Genomic DNA, 16663 nt, shown 5'->3' with positions numbered 1-16663 from the left:
GGGCCGCTCCGTTCCTCGCTGCCCCCAGCCAATCACACGTGAGACCCGCCCTGCCCTTTGCCGGAAGGAGCCGTTACCCCGAGCAACTACAACGTCCGGTTTTCGGAGTTTGGTGGCGGGAAAAGCCATGAGTAAGGGCCGGTTAGAAGCTGCCGCGGGAGGTAACAGCCGTGGGCGCTGGGAGACCGGGAGGAGGGTGGGTAGGGGTCGGTTGAAGGACCCGCTTCCTGCCTTGTCTCTCCGTAGCCTCCGGGATCCTGCTGAAGTACCTACAGGAGCAGAACCGGCCCTACAGTGCCCAGGACGTATTCGGGAACCTGCAGCGGGAACATGGGCTGGGCAAGACGGTGAGAACACTCTCTTGGGACCCTGGGACCCCCGGGGTTCTGCACCTCCAGGCTGCCGTTTTAGCCCAGGGCTTCCTAAGGCTTGTCGGGCGCTTCCCTCATCATTGGTGACATCCTTCCGGCTCCCAAAGTCCCTCTCCTGACTACTCCGCCTTCTCGCCTCTGTCAGGCGGTGGTGAAGGCGCTGGAGCAGCTGGCCCAACAAGGCAAAATCAAAGAGAAGATGTATGGCAAGCAGAAGATATACTTTGCGGACCAGGTGAGGGAAACAAATGTATGACAGCCCGGCATTAGGTCAGTCAGCCCCTAGTATGAACTCTATTTGGGAGAATTGACGCATCTTGTGAAATTCACCCATCTTAGGCCATTTAAAGGGCCCCAGCCAACCTTTAGGACAAAGTGTGCTGTCATCCAGACTTCACTAGATTTCCAGACTTGAAATATGATTGATGACAGAAGATCCTGAATTGTTGCTATCGAGGTCCATTTATGGTGGAAGTTCTTATTCTCAGTCATCTACAATGAGAACCAGTCTGCCAAATTGTTTTCCTTCTGTTTGCGGCCCAGACCCCCTTCAGACCCATCAGAATCAGTACTGCCAAAGTAGAATGTTTCATTTCTCCCCTAAACCGGCTCCTCTTGTGTTCTTCTCCCTAACGGAATAATTCTTCACCCAGGCCAGAGAGTGGGGAGTCATTCTTTTTGTTTTTGGTTGGCCTCACCACACAGCTTGTGGGATCTTCATTTCCCAACCAGGGATTGAACCTGAGCCCTCAGGGGTGAAAGCGCTGAGTCCTAACCACTGGACCACCAGGGAATTCCCTGGGAAATTATTCTTCCTTATTTTACACACCTAGTCAGCCATCCAGCCCAGGTGTTTCCCCTTTCTTGATTCCCTCCTCTCCTTTCCAGCTGCCATCACTGCTGTGGTTCAGGTGTTCATCAACTGCAATATCCTGATCGCCTGGGCTCCTTACACATATCTTAAACATTGCAGCCAGAATAATCTGTGTACATGCAACTTTAGTCATGCCATTTCCCTACCAAAAATTCAAGTGCTCCTTAGAGCAGATAAAAGGCACTCAGAGACTTGGCTCCAGCCTTTCCTGTCCTGGTTATTTCTCCATCCATCAATACTAGCCCATTTAGATATATTTAAGTCCTGTGGCCTTTGCTTGTTGTCCTTCCTCTGCCCCGGTTTTTGAGTCCCTTCTTCCTCTGCCAGCTAACTCTTACTCATCCATTAGGATTTCACTCAGGCATAACCTCTGGAAACCTTCCTTACTGCTCTGAACTAACTGCCTTCCTCAGGCACTTACCTCTTTGAGGCATCCTGTTTTAATTGTATTTCACTTGCCTCCATTACAAAACTGAAGCTCTTCTAAAGCAGACCCCATTTCTCATCCATCTTCCTTTACTCAGTACCCCTACAAGATTTAACATCCACTGTCACGGCTAATTTTCCTAAAGTAGGTATCATTATGTATTACTGCTATACTGAAGATTCCATAAAGAAGTTGGCAAATTTTTTTTCCTGTAAAGGGCCAGTTAATATTTTTATGCTTTGCAGACCTGGTGGTCTTTTGTTGCAGCTACACAACTGTCAGTGTCATTCAAGTCTGCCATTGTAGAGCAAAACCAGCCATACACGGTATGTAGATGAACGGGTATGGCTATGTTTCCATAAATTTTTTGTTTTCAAAAACATGCATCTGGCAGGATTTGGCCTGCAGGTTGTATTGCTGCCTTCTGCCTTAATGGTTTACTGCACTTGATTGTAGAGTCCAAACTGCTCAGGGTGGTATTCCAGTTCTTTCTATTTTTCTTCCCATCACCAACTGACAGGAGGCCACTGAGCCCCAGCACAGGCCTTTTCTAGCAGCTGCTCACATGGAAGGGGCGCCTCAAACTCACTGATGTCCTTATCTGAATACCTCCCACCATGCCTCTTGATTCTTACTACTGTGGAAGCCTGTAATTAGATATCAACCCCTTTAGAAGAATGTTTTTTTACTCCAGACTAGTGAATAGTTTTGCTAGTAAACTGCAAGATTATTTCTGTTCTATTAGTCAGGACCCCACACCTCAAAGCCTCTGAGGACGAATAGCAGGTTTCGACTTGTTCTTTCTTGTAGCTTTCTGAGGAAACAGGTTCTAGACTGAATGACTGCTCAGAAGTGCCCTCCCACTACCTTCCTGGACCCTCTGGAGGGTTGGGGAGCCCCAAATTTTCAAGTGTGTATGAACATTGCCTTCCCAGATGTGGGTTCCCCTCTTGTGCCTCCCATCAGCCTGCTTCTATTTTTCCTTTTGTCTCTGGCAGGACCAGTTTGACGTGGTCAGTGATGCTGACCTCCAAGGCCTGGATGCCAAAATCTTGGCTCTCACTGCTAAGGTGCAGAGCTTGCAGCAGACCTGCCGCCACATGGAGGCTGGTAGGACTGGCGGCCCCTGGAAGGTGCCCCTACTGTCAGGGTTGGTCCTGAGGTCAGGAATTACCGAGTGCAGTGGTATCTCGCAGCAGAGATCCCTTTGCTAGGCTGCCACAGGCATCATGGGCTTCCCTGGTGGCTCAGTGGTAAAAGAATCCACCATTCAATGCAGGAAATGGGGGTTTGATCCCTGGGTCAGGAAGATCCCCTGGAGAAGGAAATGGCACCCCACTCCAGTATTCTTGCCTGGCGAATCCCATGGACAGAGGAGCCTGGCAGGCTGCAGTCCACAGGGTCGCAAGAGTCAGACACGACTTAGCAAAAGAATAGCAACATAGGCGTCACATTCAGCTTAATGTGTAACAACCAATGGCTTTTGAAGACAAATGGGCAAGACATTTATCTTCCCTACTCTGATATCAATACACAGTTCCCACACTCTTTATTCTGCCTATTTAATTGACTACAGCTAATAGTCTACTTGAACTTATACTCCCCAACTGTTTGTAGATTTAGGAGGAAAGAAAACTGGAATAAACTGGCAATTCTGTAAGCATTAGTCTTTCTTGAGGTTTCCAGAGTATAGGACCCATTCTCAACCTGGTATGGAGAGAGCCCAGAGCAAGGTGGAGGCCTGGTCTCCTACCTCAGGGTAGCCATTAACTTCAGGGAGGTGTGGTTTTAGAGCTGAAGGAGTTAACTAGTGCCCTGACCACACCGGAGATGCAGAAAGAGATCCAGGAGCTAAAGAAGGAATGTGCTGGCTACAGAGAAAGACTGAAGAACATCAAAGCAGCCACCAACCACGTGACTCCAGAAGAGAAAGAGCAGGTGGGCTGGGAGGGGGGTGGAGCAGGGAAGGCTGCCTCTGCAGGTTCAAAGTGAGGAGGAGGGTTGACCCCAGCAGCTGCTGTGGGCTCGAAGGAACCTGTTTCCCCGTCTAGGTGTACAAGGAGAGGCAGAGGTACCACAAGGAGTGGAGGCGGCGCAAGAGGATGGTAAGTGTAGGGGAGCTCTAGGAAGGCCCTGGACGACAGCAGCCCCTGGGGACACAGCTGCCTCATTTCAGGGGCCCATCAGGCATGCCCAGTACTGGCATCTGAAAGGGGGTGGTCTTATTTCTTCTCAGGCAACAGAGCTGTCTGATGCCATCCTTGAAGGATACCCCAAGAGCAAGAAGCAGTTCTTTGTAAGTGGTGCTTGCCCTCCCTTGCTTCCCTGGGACTTTGATCCAAGGTGGTCTCATTCCCTTGTCTCGCTGCCCCACAGGAGGAAGTTGGGATAGAGACGGATGAGGATCACAACGTCAAGCTCCCAGATCCCTGAGAGGCTCCCCTGGCAGGACTGGGAACAGACGTCCTGGACTGGCTGCCGTGTTTAGGTCAGCTCTTTTGCTGTTCCTGGTGGTGCCCACCTTTGAACACATACCAGAGTACTGGGTGGAGGGAGGGAGTGCAGGTGGCCCAGAGAGGATGGGCATGCTCATTTCATCAGCCACTTGTCAACTGCTTAAACTCAACACTTAGATGTGGAACAACACTAAAGGACAGCATTTGGCGATATTTATTGTAATATAATTTGATATAAAAATATTTCATTTCCTCTGGATAATCACACCTCCCAAATATCAAACCTGAGGAAGGCAAAAGGGAGCTTGGGGAACAAGGGCAGAGAGAGGCTGCCATACACAGCATTCAAGAAGCCCAGGGCCCTTCCCAGGATTCTCCTGGGCTCTACAAGTCAGAAGGCCTTCAAAGAATCTCCTCTACCCACCTTCACCCCACCCCAAGTCCTGGGAGAAATGTAGGAAGCACTGAGATGGTAGAGAGCCAGATACACTTGACAGAAAGGCTGCAAGTAGTCTGGAGGCCAGTTAATTTTCCAAAATTGTAACTTTAGCAAAATTGCATTGTTTAGAAAAATTAAAAACTTAATATGTAGTGTTGTGTCACACTTGACTTTGCTGTGCACTGCTACTGCCTGTGGGGACAGGGAAGGAGTGGGTGGGGAGGTTGCTGCCCTCTACCACCCAGAGCAGGGAGGCAGTGGAGTAGGGAGCAAGGGCAGGAATCTGGCAGCCCTGCCCTGAGTTGGCCAGAAAAAGCTCTGGCCTCACCTTGGACTGCCCAGGCAGCCCTAGCCTAGGCATGAGGCTGCCTTCCACCCCTCACGGCTGTGGGAGTACTTCCTCTTACTCCTTTCTTCCCATCCAACTACTGCCAAATGGCTGCACTGGCTCAGTGTTGCCAGAGACACTCAAACAGGCAAATAGTAGTTACCAAATATGAGCAGGAATTCGAGGCTTCAAAAGAGGGGAGAGGCCAGGAGCTCTTTAGGGTGCCAAGAGCAGACCTCTATCCTGAGGACTTCTATGGGAGGGGGAAAGACTAGGTAGGTTTGAGATCTATGGTCAAATAAATTAAAGCTTTCATAATACTCCCCCCACCAACCCAATGAAAGCGGGGGGACATGGAGGAAGCTGGGAAGCCAAACAGCGAGGAGAAAGCAGCTCACTGGTGTGCAGTGTCACAGTCCACTCTCATAAGGCCAGTGGCTCCATGGCCAAGTAGGAGACGCAAAGCCTCTTGCTGGCTATTCTGCAGGTTCCAAGAGTTGGTCAGTAAAGCTGGTTCTTCAGTTGGTGCAGGACGCCAATCACAATTTCCCGTAGGGTCTGGCGAGGGCAGCACAGAGAAAAAGAGACGACGGTCAGGAGGGCACAGGGCTGCTCAGGGACACCTGCCTGGGCCAGGCGTGCCTTTAGAGTGCCATTAAAAATAAAAGCCCCTGGAAAGCACTGATGGCTATAGTTTACTTTGCACCTGCCCCTAAAATAGGCTGAGATGCCTTGCTCTGTGATAAAGCAAATTCAGAAATGATTAATGATATACTTTAGGTGGGGGTATTTGAGGGTTCATTATAAAACTTGCAATGCTGCCGTATGTTCACAGCATTTTACAATAAAAATTTGGGACATGGCTTCAGCTGAAAGCATTTCTTCTAAAATCAGAAACAAAACATGGATGCCCAGTCTCACCATTTTTATTCAACACAGTCTTGGAACTCCTAGTTATACTGATTGGAGAAGAAATAAAAGGAGTCCAAATTGGGAAGGAAGAAATAAAACTGTTTGCAGATGACAAGATATTAAACATGGAAAGTTCTAAAGACGCCATCAGAAAACTACTGGAGCTCAACAATGAATTCAGTAAAGTTGTAGAGTACTACACTGGTGTATAGAAATCTCTTGCATTTCTGTAAACTGACAATGAAGGATCAAAGAGAAATGGTGGAAACAATCCCACTTACCATCACATCAAAAAGAATAAAATACCTAGGAATAAACCTACCTAAGGAGGCAAAGACCTGTACTCTCAGAACGATAAGATCCTGATGAAAGAAACTGAAGACAGAAAGACAACCTGTTGTTGGGTTGGAAGACTCAACATTGTTAAAATGACCGTACTACCCAAGGCAATCTAAAGACTCAGTGCAATCCCTATCAAAATGCTAACGGCATTTTTCACAGAACCAAAACAAATAACTTTAAATTTTGTATGGAAACACAAAAGACCCTGAATAACCAAAATAATCTTGAGAAAGAACAGGACTGGAGGAATCATATGACCTGACTTCAAACTATACTTACTACAAAAGCTACAGTGGTCAAGAGTGTGATACTGGCACAAAAACAGACAAAGATCAATGGAACAGGAGAGGCCAAAAATAAACCCACGCACTCACGGTCAGTTCATGTGCAACACAGGAGGCAAGAATATACACTGGAGACAAGACGGTCTGCTCGGAAAACTGGACAGCTACATGTAAAAGAATGAAAGTAAAACCTTCTCTAACACTATATACAAAAACTCAAAATAGATGAAAGACCTAAAGTAAGACTGGATACTATAAGACTCCCAGAGAAAAACACATGCAGAAGACTGACATAAATCACAGCAATATTTTATTAGATCCATCTCCTAAAGGAAATTAAATGGGACCTGGTTGAACTTAAAAGCTATTACACTGCAAAGGAAACCACTGACAAAAAGACAGCCTACTCAATGGGAGAAAATATTTGCAAATGATATGACTGGTAAGGGGTCAATATCCAACATATATAAACAGCTGATAACAACTCAGCATCAGAAAAACTAGGGAATTCCCTGGTGGTCCACTGGTTAGGACTTGGTGCTTTCACTGCTGTGGCCCGGGTTCAACCCCTGGTCAGAGAACTAAGATCCCACAAGCCACATGGTGTGGCCAAGAAATATCCCTGGAAAACAACCCAATTCAAAAATGGGCAAAGAACTGAATGGACATTTTTCCAAAGAGGAACTGCAGGTGTCCAACAGGGACATGAAAAACGCTGAATATCACTAATCATCAGAGAAATGTAAATCAAAACCACAATTATCTATCACCTCATACCTGTCAGAATGGCTATCATCAAAAAGAACACAAATAATAAATGGTGGTAAGGATGTGGAGAAAAGAGGAATCTTGCACACTGCTGGTAGGAATGTAAATTGGTGCAGCTACTGTGGAAAATCATAATGGAGATTTCTCAAAAAACTAAAAGAGCTACCAAATGGTCCGACACGTCCACCCTGAGGTATATGTTCGAAAAAAAACAAATATGTGCATGTATTCAAAAAAACAAAAACACTAATTCAGTGTGTGTGTGTGTGTGAGAAAAAAAAACAAATATGTGTGTATATTCGAAAAAACAACACTAATTCCGTGAGTGTGTGTGTGTGTGATGGAATACTACAGAAACACTAATTCAGTGTGTGAGTGTGTGTGTGTGTGTGGGTGGGTGTGTGGTGGAATACTACTCAGCCATAAAGAATGAAATAATCCACTTGCTGCAACATGGATGGACCTAGAGATGATCATACTAATAAGAAAGGAAGTCATAAAGACAAATACCATGTCTCACTTATATGTGGAATCTAAAGTACAACACAAAGTATCTATGAAACCAAGATACACAGAACAGACTTGTGGTTGAGAGGGCAGGGTGGGTAGGGAAGAGAGGGAATTTGGCATTAGCAGAGACAAACTTATACGTAGGATGGATAAACAATAAGGTTGCACTGTATAGCACAGGAAACTATTACTACCTGTGACAAACCATAGTAGAAAAGAATATGAAAAAGAATGACTATAACTGAGTCACTGCTTACGGCAGAGATTAACATTGTAAATCAACTATACTTCAGTAAAACTTAAAAATCAGAAAAGCCCCAGATGAATGAGTAAAAATGTGGTACACAAACACAATGGAATATTTCTCAGTTAAAAAGACAATGAAAATTTGCCTTTTCAGCAACATGTATGGACTGGGCATTATGCTAAGTGAAATGAGTCAGAGAAAGAGCAACACTATATGACTTCACTTATAAGTGGAATCTAAAAAATTACAATAAACTAGTGAATATAACAAGTAGACTCACAGTATGGTGGACAAACTAGTGGTTACCAGTCGGGAATGGGGGTTGGGGGGAACATCAGGGTGGGGGAATGGGAGGTACAAACGATTGGGGGTACTGTACATGAGGGATACAGCCAATATTTTGTGATAACTGGAAATGTAGAGTCGCTTTTTAAAATTATATAGGAAAAAATGCTGGGAAACAAAAAAGAAATCTCAGATACAAGTCAAGCCTCAGTAAAAGCAACCAGACCTCAAAAGCAAAAGACTCAGTCAACCATTAACACACTCTCTATTACAAATAATCAGAAACCCCAAGGAAAACTACTGTAGGGGGCCTAGGGGTTGGGGCCTTAAATCTTTTCCCAAAATCCCAAGGTAAGTGCTGCAAGTGATCCGGGCTCACTTGCTGGGCAGGCAGGCAGTGCCTGAGGCACTGCTGTTACTTGCCACTATGTGAACTAAACAGAGGCCTTGCATGAGTGAGTGCTCAGATCATTCTTGCAAAATGAAGCCTCCACAGGAATATCTGGGCTAGAAAGCAAAGAGGGAAACAGGAATACAAGTTGAAAAAATACCCTCAAGAAACCTAAAAGCTGCCACCCTGTCTCTGAACAAACCACAGCTTGGGTCACTTTGCCTGAGCAAAGCGCCCCTGACCCCGTGACTACTGACGCCCCGTACCTGAGGCTTACAGTGCTCCTCAATCCAGCTGAAGACACAGGCCGACAGCTCCTGGAAGCTCGCCACCGAGATGCAGGCATTGAAGGACTGGAAGAGGGAGTCCATGATGCCTTGAAACACGTTGAACTTGACCTGGTCCGAGACCTGGTCTTCCCCCTCATGGGGGTTGTCCTGGTGCGCCTTCACAATCTGCTCATAGTTCCTGAAAGCGAGCAGGCCAGGCCTGAGGGGCTGCAGCCGCTCTCCTGGCCCTGGAAGAGTAATAGCGCTTACCCTCCATGCTCCCCGGGGAAGGAGATTCCCAGCAAACTTGTGGGATGGATTCAACATCAGCTTCTAGGTCAGCAGTGACGGCCTACCCCCTCCAACCTTTCCTTCATTAAATCCCACAGGTGTTTCCAGAGTATTATTTGCTAGTTGGGATTAAGTGGTACCTACCACACAAGGGAGTAAGAGTATCATCTGATGTGGCCTTTGAAGAAGGGCAGGGTGTGAACTGAAGAGGCCTCAGAGTCCCCTCAGAACCAGATGCCCCGGTTCCCCCAACCCAACACCCCCCCTTACACTTTCATGATCTTTAGGGCCATGACATCCTTGCGGAGCGTGGATACCTCCTCTTCCTGTTTTTTCTTCTCCTTGTGCAAAAACTGGATGTAGTCAATGGCTGGAGTGGGGGCCGGACAAGGGGGTGGGCAGAGAGGACGTCTCAACAGAAGGACGAGGCTTCTGTTCTTCTGATTTTGACTCCCCTTCCCTCCAGACCCCACCTTCCCGCCCCCCACCTCGTTACAACCATCCCACCGGGGCCAGGCCAAAAGCAGCTCTGAGGCTCCAGCCTTCTCACAGCCCCCTTGGCTCCAAGCCCTCCAGCGCTCTCCGGGCCGTACTCTTCTGCAGCACGATGGCTTTGCTGAGCTTCTGAGAGCCAATGGAGAAGTCCTGCTGCTGGCAGGTGGGGACAATGGTCTGTAGATCATCATAGCCTCTCTGTGGAGAGAGCAGGGGAAACGGGTGCCTTTATGAGGGGCCAAGACAAGTGGGCACGCAGCTTTTCTTCCACGATACCACGTTCCATGCTCGCTCACTCAGAGGGGTAGAAAGCGGGGAGAAGTTCGCGTCCAGGGCCTAGACTAGCTACCCCCAAGCTTGCTTGGGACTGTCTGACGGGGCCAGGACAGAGCGGATCTGAAGTGTGCAGGCGCTCCCTGAGGTGCGGGCCTCCCCAATCACCTTGATGGCGTCCCTCCTCTTCTGCTCGGCCTGAGTGTGCGCTCGCCGCCGCCGGTCCTTGTAGGACTCCTTGTAGGATTCCTGGTGGTAATCGCTGTCCTCGTCATCTACGCTCAGGGTTGGGGGCAGGAAGAGGTCATTCTGGTGCCCAGTGGGGCCCAGCTAGCCCACTTTCCCCAGCTGGGAAGAACCTGGTGCCCAGAGATGGCGGATGGATACGAGAACCTAATACCCTAGATGACGTGAGAATGAAACCCTGTGTCTAGAACTAGGGTTCCAGCGCCCCCATGTGGAAGGCAGGAGCTGTCCTGTCTAAGAAAAAGACTAAAATGAAGGCACATCTGGTTCCCCGGGTGGGGGGATGTTGCCGCCTACCTGTGTTGGGGACAGAAGAGGCACTGGTGGAACCGATGCTATTAGCTCTGGACACTACACTCCCCTTGCGGGTGCTTTCTACAAAAAGCCCTGGAAAAAGAGAGGCTCCAATCACTAAGGAATAGAATAGGGGGAGGGGCTCTGCTAGGCTCTCAGACACCTGTGGGCCCAATGGCTTCCTGAGCCCTAAATGCTGACCTCTCTCCTTCAACCCCAAAGCCAGCCATCCTGGGCCACCCACTTCCTGTCGTGCCATGCCGCAGGGCTCCCGTCCCTAGTCTACACTGCTCCACAGGCCTGCACGGATACCTCCTGGCTCACAAAGCGGCATCTGGGCGTGATGATGGAGAGTGACCGGCTGGCCCTGTTTCCATCACTTCCCTGCTCCAGGGCAGAGGGAACTAAGTGTCACCCTTGATGCTTCCTGCCCCTGTCCTCCAGAGCCTCCCTCGCTGCTCAGGCCCGCTCAGCTTAGGGACGGTGGGCTGTGCTCAGGTGTGGCTGCCAAGGCCTCGCGAATCCATCGGGCTGAAGTGCAGTGTCCCTCCAGAAGTGAAGAGGGTGGGAGAGGCACTCACCAGGGTCCAGACTGTTGTCGCTGTAGGCATACTCCACCTGCGGCACCGAACAAGGGAGAAGCCCGTCAGGCCTCCTCCGCCCCTGCACGCGTGTACACACACACAGACACACATACGTACACACTTGGGGTGCGCGGGCAGTCGCAGGACTCCCCCCAAGCCAAGAGCGGCTAGGCCGCGGGAGCGCCGCCCTTCGGCAGGACCCCGTCCGCCCACTCCACGCCCCCAGCCCTCCAGTCCCGTCCCTTCACAACCGCGCACACACGCCTCAGTTGTCTTCCCACCTTGGCACACACAGGGTGAGAGATGTCTTCTCTGCAGCCCCAGGGCCCGAGGAGCGGGGGTAGCTCTGGGGACTGCAGGGAGTCCCCTAGTCTTCCAGACCCCCTACGTGCTCGAGCCCGACCCGCCCTCCCCTCGCCGGCGTGCGCGCCCACGGGGCTTGCCTTGACCCAGGGGTCCTCCGGAGAGGCGCCCGGTTCCGTCATGTCCGACCCACCGAACCGGAAACCTGCCTGCAGGCGGGCCCCGGGCCTGGAGGAAGAGGCGAGGCGCGCTCACGTGACCCAAACCCACCAACCCGCAGCCCAGTGGCGGGGGCGGGGCGGCTGCGCATGCGTGCACCGGAGGACAACCCCCACTCCCGGCTGCAGCCTAGCCTAGGTGGTGCCCCGCCTGCTGTCGGAGCTGACACTGGTGGCCTCGGGGCCACCTTCCTTGCTAGTCCCTGCTCTTGCTCAGCGTAGATGTTCCAGCCGCCGCGACATGAAGCACATTCCGTGAAACGGGGTCCCTTTAAGAGGCTTGTCAGCATAATATCGCAGCGCAGGCGCACCGCCGTGCCCAGCGGGCTCCCGGGACCGAACGAGTTTCCCGGACCTGCACTTATGGCCACCTCTTCCGACCCTGCCGGATGCAACCTCTGTGAGGCCAGAGGCTCGAGTAGCTTGTTGAAGGAAGCTCTTCCAATACCCAGCCCAGAGTCTGGCAGGATACTTGTGGAATTAAGAAAGAGCCTGTTAGCCAAATTACGGTACTTTGTAAGCTAAGGAAACTGAGGTGCCAGGAAAGTCCAGAACTTATCCAGAAGTGCACAGCTAGCCAGTGACAGGACCAATGATGGCCTTAGTCTGGCTATCTTCAGAAGCCACATTCTTAACCACTGCACTTCTGGCTTCCAGCTCAGGCCTGGGCCTTGCACTTGGGGCTCAAGGGTCACAAAGATACCCAGAGTCATTGAAGCAGGAAGCAGATACCATGGCAACATTCACCTTTAATTCTGTTACAAGTTCCAGTGTTTGCCCTGGCCCCAGCCCAGCATGGGTACCAAAGACCTGTGGACAAGAGCGGGACTAGAACAACACCAGGGGCCTGCACCCGCATAAGCTGCATCCTCAGTGTTGGCCAAACACCGGCAAGCTGGGTAGGCTTCCTGTGTCCAGCGGGCCCAGCCCTGCCCTGCCCAGCTTAGCTTAGAGCCCTCTAGGCCCGGGCTAGAGTGAGCTTCAAGGTTCCATCCCTCCTCACAGCTGGATCTCCTCAGCTCCAGGGGACACTTTGACCCCACAGAGAATTCTGTCAGTCATGGGCCTGATGGTGCTTCGGAGATGCGCTTCTGCAGGAGGGCCCAGGCTTTCTCCACCTTGGGACGGGCCAGAATGTCAGGAAGAAAACAGGGACAGGGTCAGATGGGTATTCACTGAGACTCCCTCCCACAACCCAGCCTTTTCCTGGGCACCAACCTGGCGCTGGGTGACATGCGGCTCCCACATGGTGCTCAGCACCACATGGCTCTGATCCACAAGCTGCTGCCCACTCATCTGGCTCTGCAGCCTGCTCTGAGCCGCAGCCTCACTCAGGCCATCCCTCTCCACGATGCGTCGTATGGCCTGGGCAGACAGGGCATTCGTCAGCCCACTGGTTCTGGGCAGGAACCGGGCTACAGTGATGGAGTAGGGGTGGGATCCAGATACCTCGGTCTCAGGGATGACAACCGTCCACACCTCATGCACCATGTTCTGCCAGCCGGCTTCAAGCAGCATGGCGGCATCAATCACGCACACACGCTTTCCTGTGGGGAGACCCCAGTCACTGCCAGCAGCACCCCACCACTTGCTACCAGTCATAGAGCCAAGAAAATGTAGTCCCAGGGAAAGTGGATGGTCTGATTTAGGGTGGGGGAGCTCTGGGGGGAGAATCTTCTCCACTTGTTTCCCTGGGCTGCTCACTCACCCTCAGCCATAGCCTGATCCATCTCCTCTCTGGCCAGCTTTGCGATAACTGGCCACATAATGTCCGTGAGTATCTTCAGCTGCTTCTAAGGAAGGGAATGGAAGGGGTGGACCAAGTTCACCTTCCCCCAGAGATGGAGCCAGCCCGAGGGAGCAGGTGGTGGGAACAGGTGATAGAGACTAGCATTTGAGGCCAGAACAGGGAGGTTCACTGGGTCCCCACCTCCGGGTCTGGCAGTAGCTGCAGAGCCCTTGAAGAGGTGTGTGTTTACCTTGTTCCCAAACACCCGGCTGCCTAGGACCTTCCTGTTGATAATGCCATCTTTATGGAGAATATCTGGACGACAGAGACGGAGAACTGGGCAAGGAGGCCAGGCCACCTCCTTGCTTCAGGCCACCTCCAGTCCTCCCCACGTATTACCTGTTCCAAAGGCTTCCACCACCGGCTGGTAGGCAGGACCGCCCGGGGCATAGGCCCGATGACCCAGGTGGTCACTGTCAATGATATACGCCCCCAGGCCCTTCAGCCGCTGAGCTACTGAGCTCTTCCCAGAGCCGCTGATGCCCGTCAGCCCAATCACGTAGAAACCTGGGGGAAGCTCTGGCCTCTTCTACAGGTACAAGAGAGAACCCCAGTTACTAGGGTCCCCAAACTCAGGATGGAGGCTGAACCGTTCAGTCTTTCCTCTCCAGCAATCCCAGCCCACCCACATGGGGGTGGAGGGGTGGGGGCTTACATATGGAGGCCGGAGCAGGTTTCCCAGCATTTGTTGCCGGAAGCTGGAGGAGCTGACTTTGTCCTCCTCGTTCTCCTTGTGGTTCAGGTCCTTCAGCAGCTGGATCTGGTACAAAGTGAGCTCTTCCAGGTCCTGAAGCAAAGGAAGAGTGAGGAGAGAGAAGGAGGGGTGAGAATGGACAAGGACAAATCTATCACCTCTTCCCCTGCCTACCCCAGAGGTGGAGCTTGCCTCAGAGGGCAAGGTGGGAACCAGTTCCTCCTTGCTTCTTCCCACCACCTTCAGCCCTCTCTTCCCTCCTCTGGGGTCACGGTACTTCCAACAGCCCCCAGTGGCCTTCCCCATCCCCCTCCACTCCCTCTGCCAGTTGCCCTCAGGGGTTACATTCTCAAGGCGGAAGCGGTTGACGGCCATCCCCCCACGATAGGTCTCCTCGCTGACCACCAGGAACTCCAGAGAGGGGTCAGAGCCAGCGGGCCCATAGGGGTCGAGCAGGGGGATGATATCAAATGTCAAGGAGGGCTTGATGTCCACCAGGAACTCACTCAGATGTTCCACGCGTTCTGTGTAGGGCTGGAGCAGCTCAGGGAGCAACTTGCCTGGGGAAGGAGCCCAGAAGAACAGTGAGATCTTCTTACCGGGGAGGACGAGGGTGGGCCAGTTTGGGGAAGAGTGTCCCTAAGCATCCTATCTCCAGAGGGGAGGTGGGGGCAGGACGAAGGGGCCTATGAGGAGGAGGCAGCAGGCCAGCACAGTACCGCTGCAAGGGCTGGCACATGTGCAGAGAACTGGCAGTGCCAGGAGGTGTCAGATTAAGAATTCCAAGAGTGAGAGAATTTCGAGAGCCTCCTCTTACTGCCCCTGGCACTGCTACCTGTAACTTGCTCATGCATTTATTCCCAGGGGCTCACACTTAAGGATTCGTCACCTGGAGAACTTGTTTAAAGGTGCAGATTCTTTGGCTCCACATTTGGGGGATCCTGATTGAATGGTGTCTAGTCCACACACCAAAAAATCTGCATTTATTCAGTTAACATATCCCCTTAGTGCGAACTGAGCCCCAGGCACTGTGACATTTAGGAGGGGTGGGAAGTACTGGATGGCGCCCCTTCCTCAGTCTTGGCCTGCGAGGGGAGGGTAAGGTCGCCCCGATCCGGAGTCTCTTGTCACTCACTCTTCAGCAGCTCTTTGTCTGCCACTCCCACCACAAGCTGCTCCCGAGCCAGGATGCAGGCGACACTGAGCAACACCTTGTGGGCATTGTGCAGGCGGTCAAAGGTGCCGCCCACAGCCCCCCGCCGGTGGCCACGCACCGGCTGCTTTGCAGACCTGGCCACAGGGGAGGTTGGCCTGATGGTGGAGGGTAGGTGGACGCCCAGGGACCCCACGGGGGGCTCTGCAGGCCCATAATCTGGGTACAGCAGCACTGAAGACAGCTGCGGACAACAGCTGTAACAGCTGGTGGCGTAGCGCTCGAGCTGCTGCTTGGCCGGGTTGTACTGGCTTCCATCCAGGGTCTGGAAGTCAGTCAGGACCACTTCCGGCGGGTGGGCCAGGTTCTGGACTGAGGTGGGTAGGGGAGGGAGACAGCTCTTGGTTCGGATATTTGTCAGCAGAATTCTGACGTCCAGGTGCCTGTGGACATCGGCGCCTGCGTAGAGGTGAGTGATGAAATCGATAACTTCAAATGTGGCCTGCACGGGGCTGGACTGGGGTTGAGCCGAGCCGCCCAGGCTCATGCCCGGCTGCAGGTGTACATAGAGCGTGTGATTCACCAGCCGGGCTGCCGAGGACAGGATGGGGGCCAGGCGAGGGGCCAGGGAAGTCAGCGGCGTTGTCAGCACCAGGAGGCCCGACCGGAATACGGCCATCCTTCTCAGGCCTGCGGACAGTCGGGGAGACGAGGCGAGGGTGAATGGGTGGTATGTGTTTGAGGCCGAAAACTGTAAGGGGGACTTGGACGCAAGAGAGGGGGACCTGGAGCAGGGACGGGGTTCTCAGTGCCTATCGAGAGGAACCTGGGGAAGGGGACAGGGCTTGGTAAATGGCGCCTCCGGGCTGTGTTCTAATCTCGGTTTTATCATCTCTCAGAGCGGTGAATTCGCTGAATTGAATCAAAATCCTAGGGTGGGGAGAGGAACTGGGCAGAAGCCCCTGCGTCGTAAGACTGGGGATCCGGAAATCCCGGGCGTTCTTGCTGAGCTGCACCAGCATCTTCAAGGAATCGGAGGAGGGGACTAGAAGAGGACACTCAAGCTCGGGTCCTACTTACTGAGACCTCCGGGCTTTGGTTCCGCTTGCACTACCGCGGAGGCTTCCCCAACCACGACCCGTTAACACAAGTTCCGGAGCTGTGACTCGAAACTACGGAACCTAAGAAAGGCCAAAAATCTCAGCGTTGGTTCGGCGAGGGATTCTCGCGAGATTTTTCATTTGAAGGCGGGCGGGGCGGGGGAGGGGCGCTTGCGGTTGCAAAGGGGCGGAGCTCTGAGGCGTGGGAGGTGCGTGAAAACTTGTTTGCAAAACCCAACCTCACGGAAACTAGGCGGAGTGGGGCAAAGCGGGTGGAGAAGGAAACAGCAACGCACTCCAGTATTCTTACTTGAAAAGTC

The 16663-nt window shown here is 52.1% G+C and overlaps 3 protein-coding genes and 1 non-coding gene across 14 annotated transcripts; 1 reads left to right on the top strand and 3 right to left on the bottom strand.

Annotated features, from left to right (window-relative positions):
• The first annotated feature begins 90 nt into the window (after positions 1–90).
• On the top strand, positions 91–4719 carry PSMC3IP (PSMC3 interacting protein). 3 transcript variants are annotated; one of them, XM_004012935.5, is made up of 8 exons: positions 91–161; positions 247–347; positions 517–606; positions 2671–2782; positions 3465–3610; positions 3724–3777; positions 3909–3968; positions 4049–4719. In XM_004012935.5, the coding sequence occupies exons 1-8, from the start codon at positions 128–130 to the stop codon at positions 4103–4105; spliced, it is 654 nt and encodes a 217-aa protein (XP_004012984.2). In that variant the 5' UTR covers positions 91–127; the 3' UTR covers positions 4106–4719. The 3 variants fall into 3 exon arrangements, with proteins under 3 accessions (XP_004012984.2, XP_060251633.1, XP_060251634.1); XM_060395650.1 differs by having other exon boundaries at positions 3909–4719; XM_060395651.1 differs by lacking the exon at positions 2671–2782 and having other exon boundaries at positions 113–347; positions 3909–4719.
• TRNAE-UUC (transfer RNA glutamic acid (anticodon UUC)) lies at positions 1092–1164 on the bottom strand. Its single transcript has one exon. It is a non-coding gene; the product is annotated as a tRNA-Glu (tRNA).
• Positions 4320–11602, bottom strand: MLX (MAX dimerization protein MLX). Of its 8 annotated transcripts, none has more exons than XM_015098794.3 (8): positions 11368–11602; positions 11084–11120; positions 10506–10595; positions 10131–10237; positions 9788–9887; positions 9465–9564; positions 8901–9102; positions 4320–5453 (listed from the first exon to the last, which is right to left on the bottom strand). In XM_015098794.3, the coding sequence occupies exons 1-8, from the start codon at positions 11569–11571 to the stop codon at positions 5397–5399; spliced, it is 897 nt and encodes a 298-aa protein (XP_014954280.2). In that variant the 5' UTR covers positions 11572–11602; the 3' UTR covers positions 4320–5396. The 8 variants fall into 8 exon arrangements, with proteins under 8 accessions (XP_014954280.2, XP_027830299.1, XP_060251631.1 ...); XM_027974498.2 differs by having other exon boundaries at positions 11530–11602; XM_060395648.1 differs by having other exon boundaries at positions 4320–9102.
• Positions 11603–12336: 734 nt separating this feature from the next.
• On the bottom strand, positions 12337–16378 carry COASY (Coenzyme A synthase). 2 transcript variants are annotated; one of them, XM_004012931.6, is made up of 10 exons: positions 16324–16378; positions 15226–15933; positions 14436–14650; positions 14052–14183; positions 13736–13925; positions 13587–13651; positions 13316–13400; positions 13057–13154; positions 12826–12972; positions 12337–12725 (listed from the first exon to the last, which is right to left on the bottom strand). In XM_004012931.6, exons 2-10 carry the CDS (start codon positions 15920–15922, stop codon positions 12666–12668), a joined length of 1689 nt encoding a protein of 562 aa, XP_004012980.2. In that variant the 5' UTR covers positions 15923–15933; positions 16324–16378; the 3' UTR covers positions 12337–12665. The 2 variants fall into 2 exon arrangements, with proteins under 2 accessions (XP_004012980.2, XP_060251625.1); XM_060395642.1 differs by having other exon boundaries at positions 14052–14650.
• Between the last annotated feature and the right edge of the window lie 285 nt (positions 16379–16663).

The sequence above is a fragment of the Ovis aries genome, chromosome 11, assembly GCF_016772045.2.
Source record: "Ovis aries strain OAR_USU_Benz2616 breed Rambouillet chromosome 11, ARS-UI_Ramb_v3.0, whole genome shotgun sequence".
Classification (NCBI taxonomy): Eukaryota; Metazoa; Chordata; class Mammalia; order Artiodactyla; family Bovidae; genus Ovis; species Ovis aries.
The sequence above is the reverse complement of the archived record's forward strand: the minus strand, read 5'-3'. Positions and strand labels throughout refer to the sequence as shown.

Bases quoted from the DNA above. Each gene is read 5' to 3' on its own strand.
- PSMC3IP (XM_060395650.1), top strand. From the start codon at position 128: ATGAGTAAGGGCCGGTTAGAAGCTGCCGCGGGAG. The intron at 2,783-3,464 runs GTAGGACTGGCG...GTGTGGTTTTAG, and splicing joins CTGCCGCCACATGGAGGCTG to AGCTGAAGGAGTTAACTAGT. The intron at 3,778-3,908 runs GTAAGTGTAGGG...ATTTCTTCTCAG, and splicing joins GGAGGCGGCGCAAGAGGATG to GCAACAGAGCTGTCTGATGC.
- MLX (XM_060395648.1), bottom strand. From the start codon at position 11,571: ATGACGGAACCGGGCGCCTCTCCGGAGGACCCCTGGGTCAAGGCAAGC. The intron at 11,121-11,367 runs GTGGGAAGACAA...TCGGTGCCGCAG, and splicing joins CTCACCCTGTGTGTGCCAAG to GTGGAGTATGCCTACAGCGA. The intron at 9,103-9,464 runs GTAAGGGGGGGT...GCTCGCTTTCAG, and splicing joins GCCCTAAAGATCATGAAAGT to GAACTATGAGCAGATTGTGA.
- COASY (XM_060395642.1), bottom strand. From the start codon at position 15,922: ATGGCCGTATTCCGGTCGGGCCTCCTGGTGCTGACAACGCCGCTGACT. The intron at 14,651-15,225 runs GTGAGTGACAAG...CTCCTTCCCCAG, and splicing joins AGACAAAGAGCTGCTGAAGA to GCAAGTTGCTCCCTGAGCTG. The intron at 13,926-14,051 runs GTAAGCCCCCAC...TTGTACCTGTAG, and splicing joins ACCTGCTCCGGCCTCCATAT to AAGAGGCCAGAGCTTCCCCC.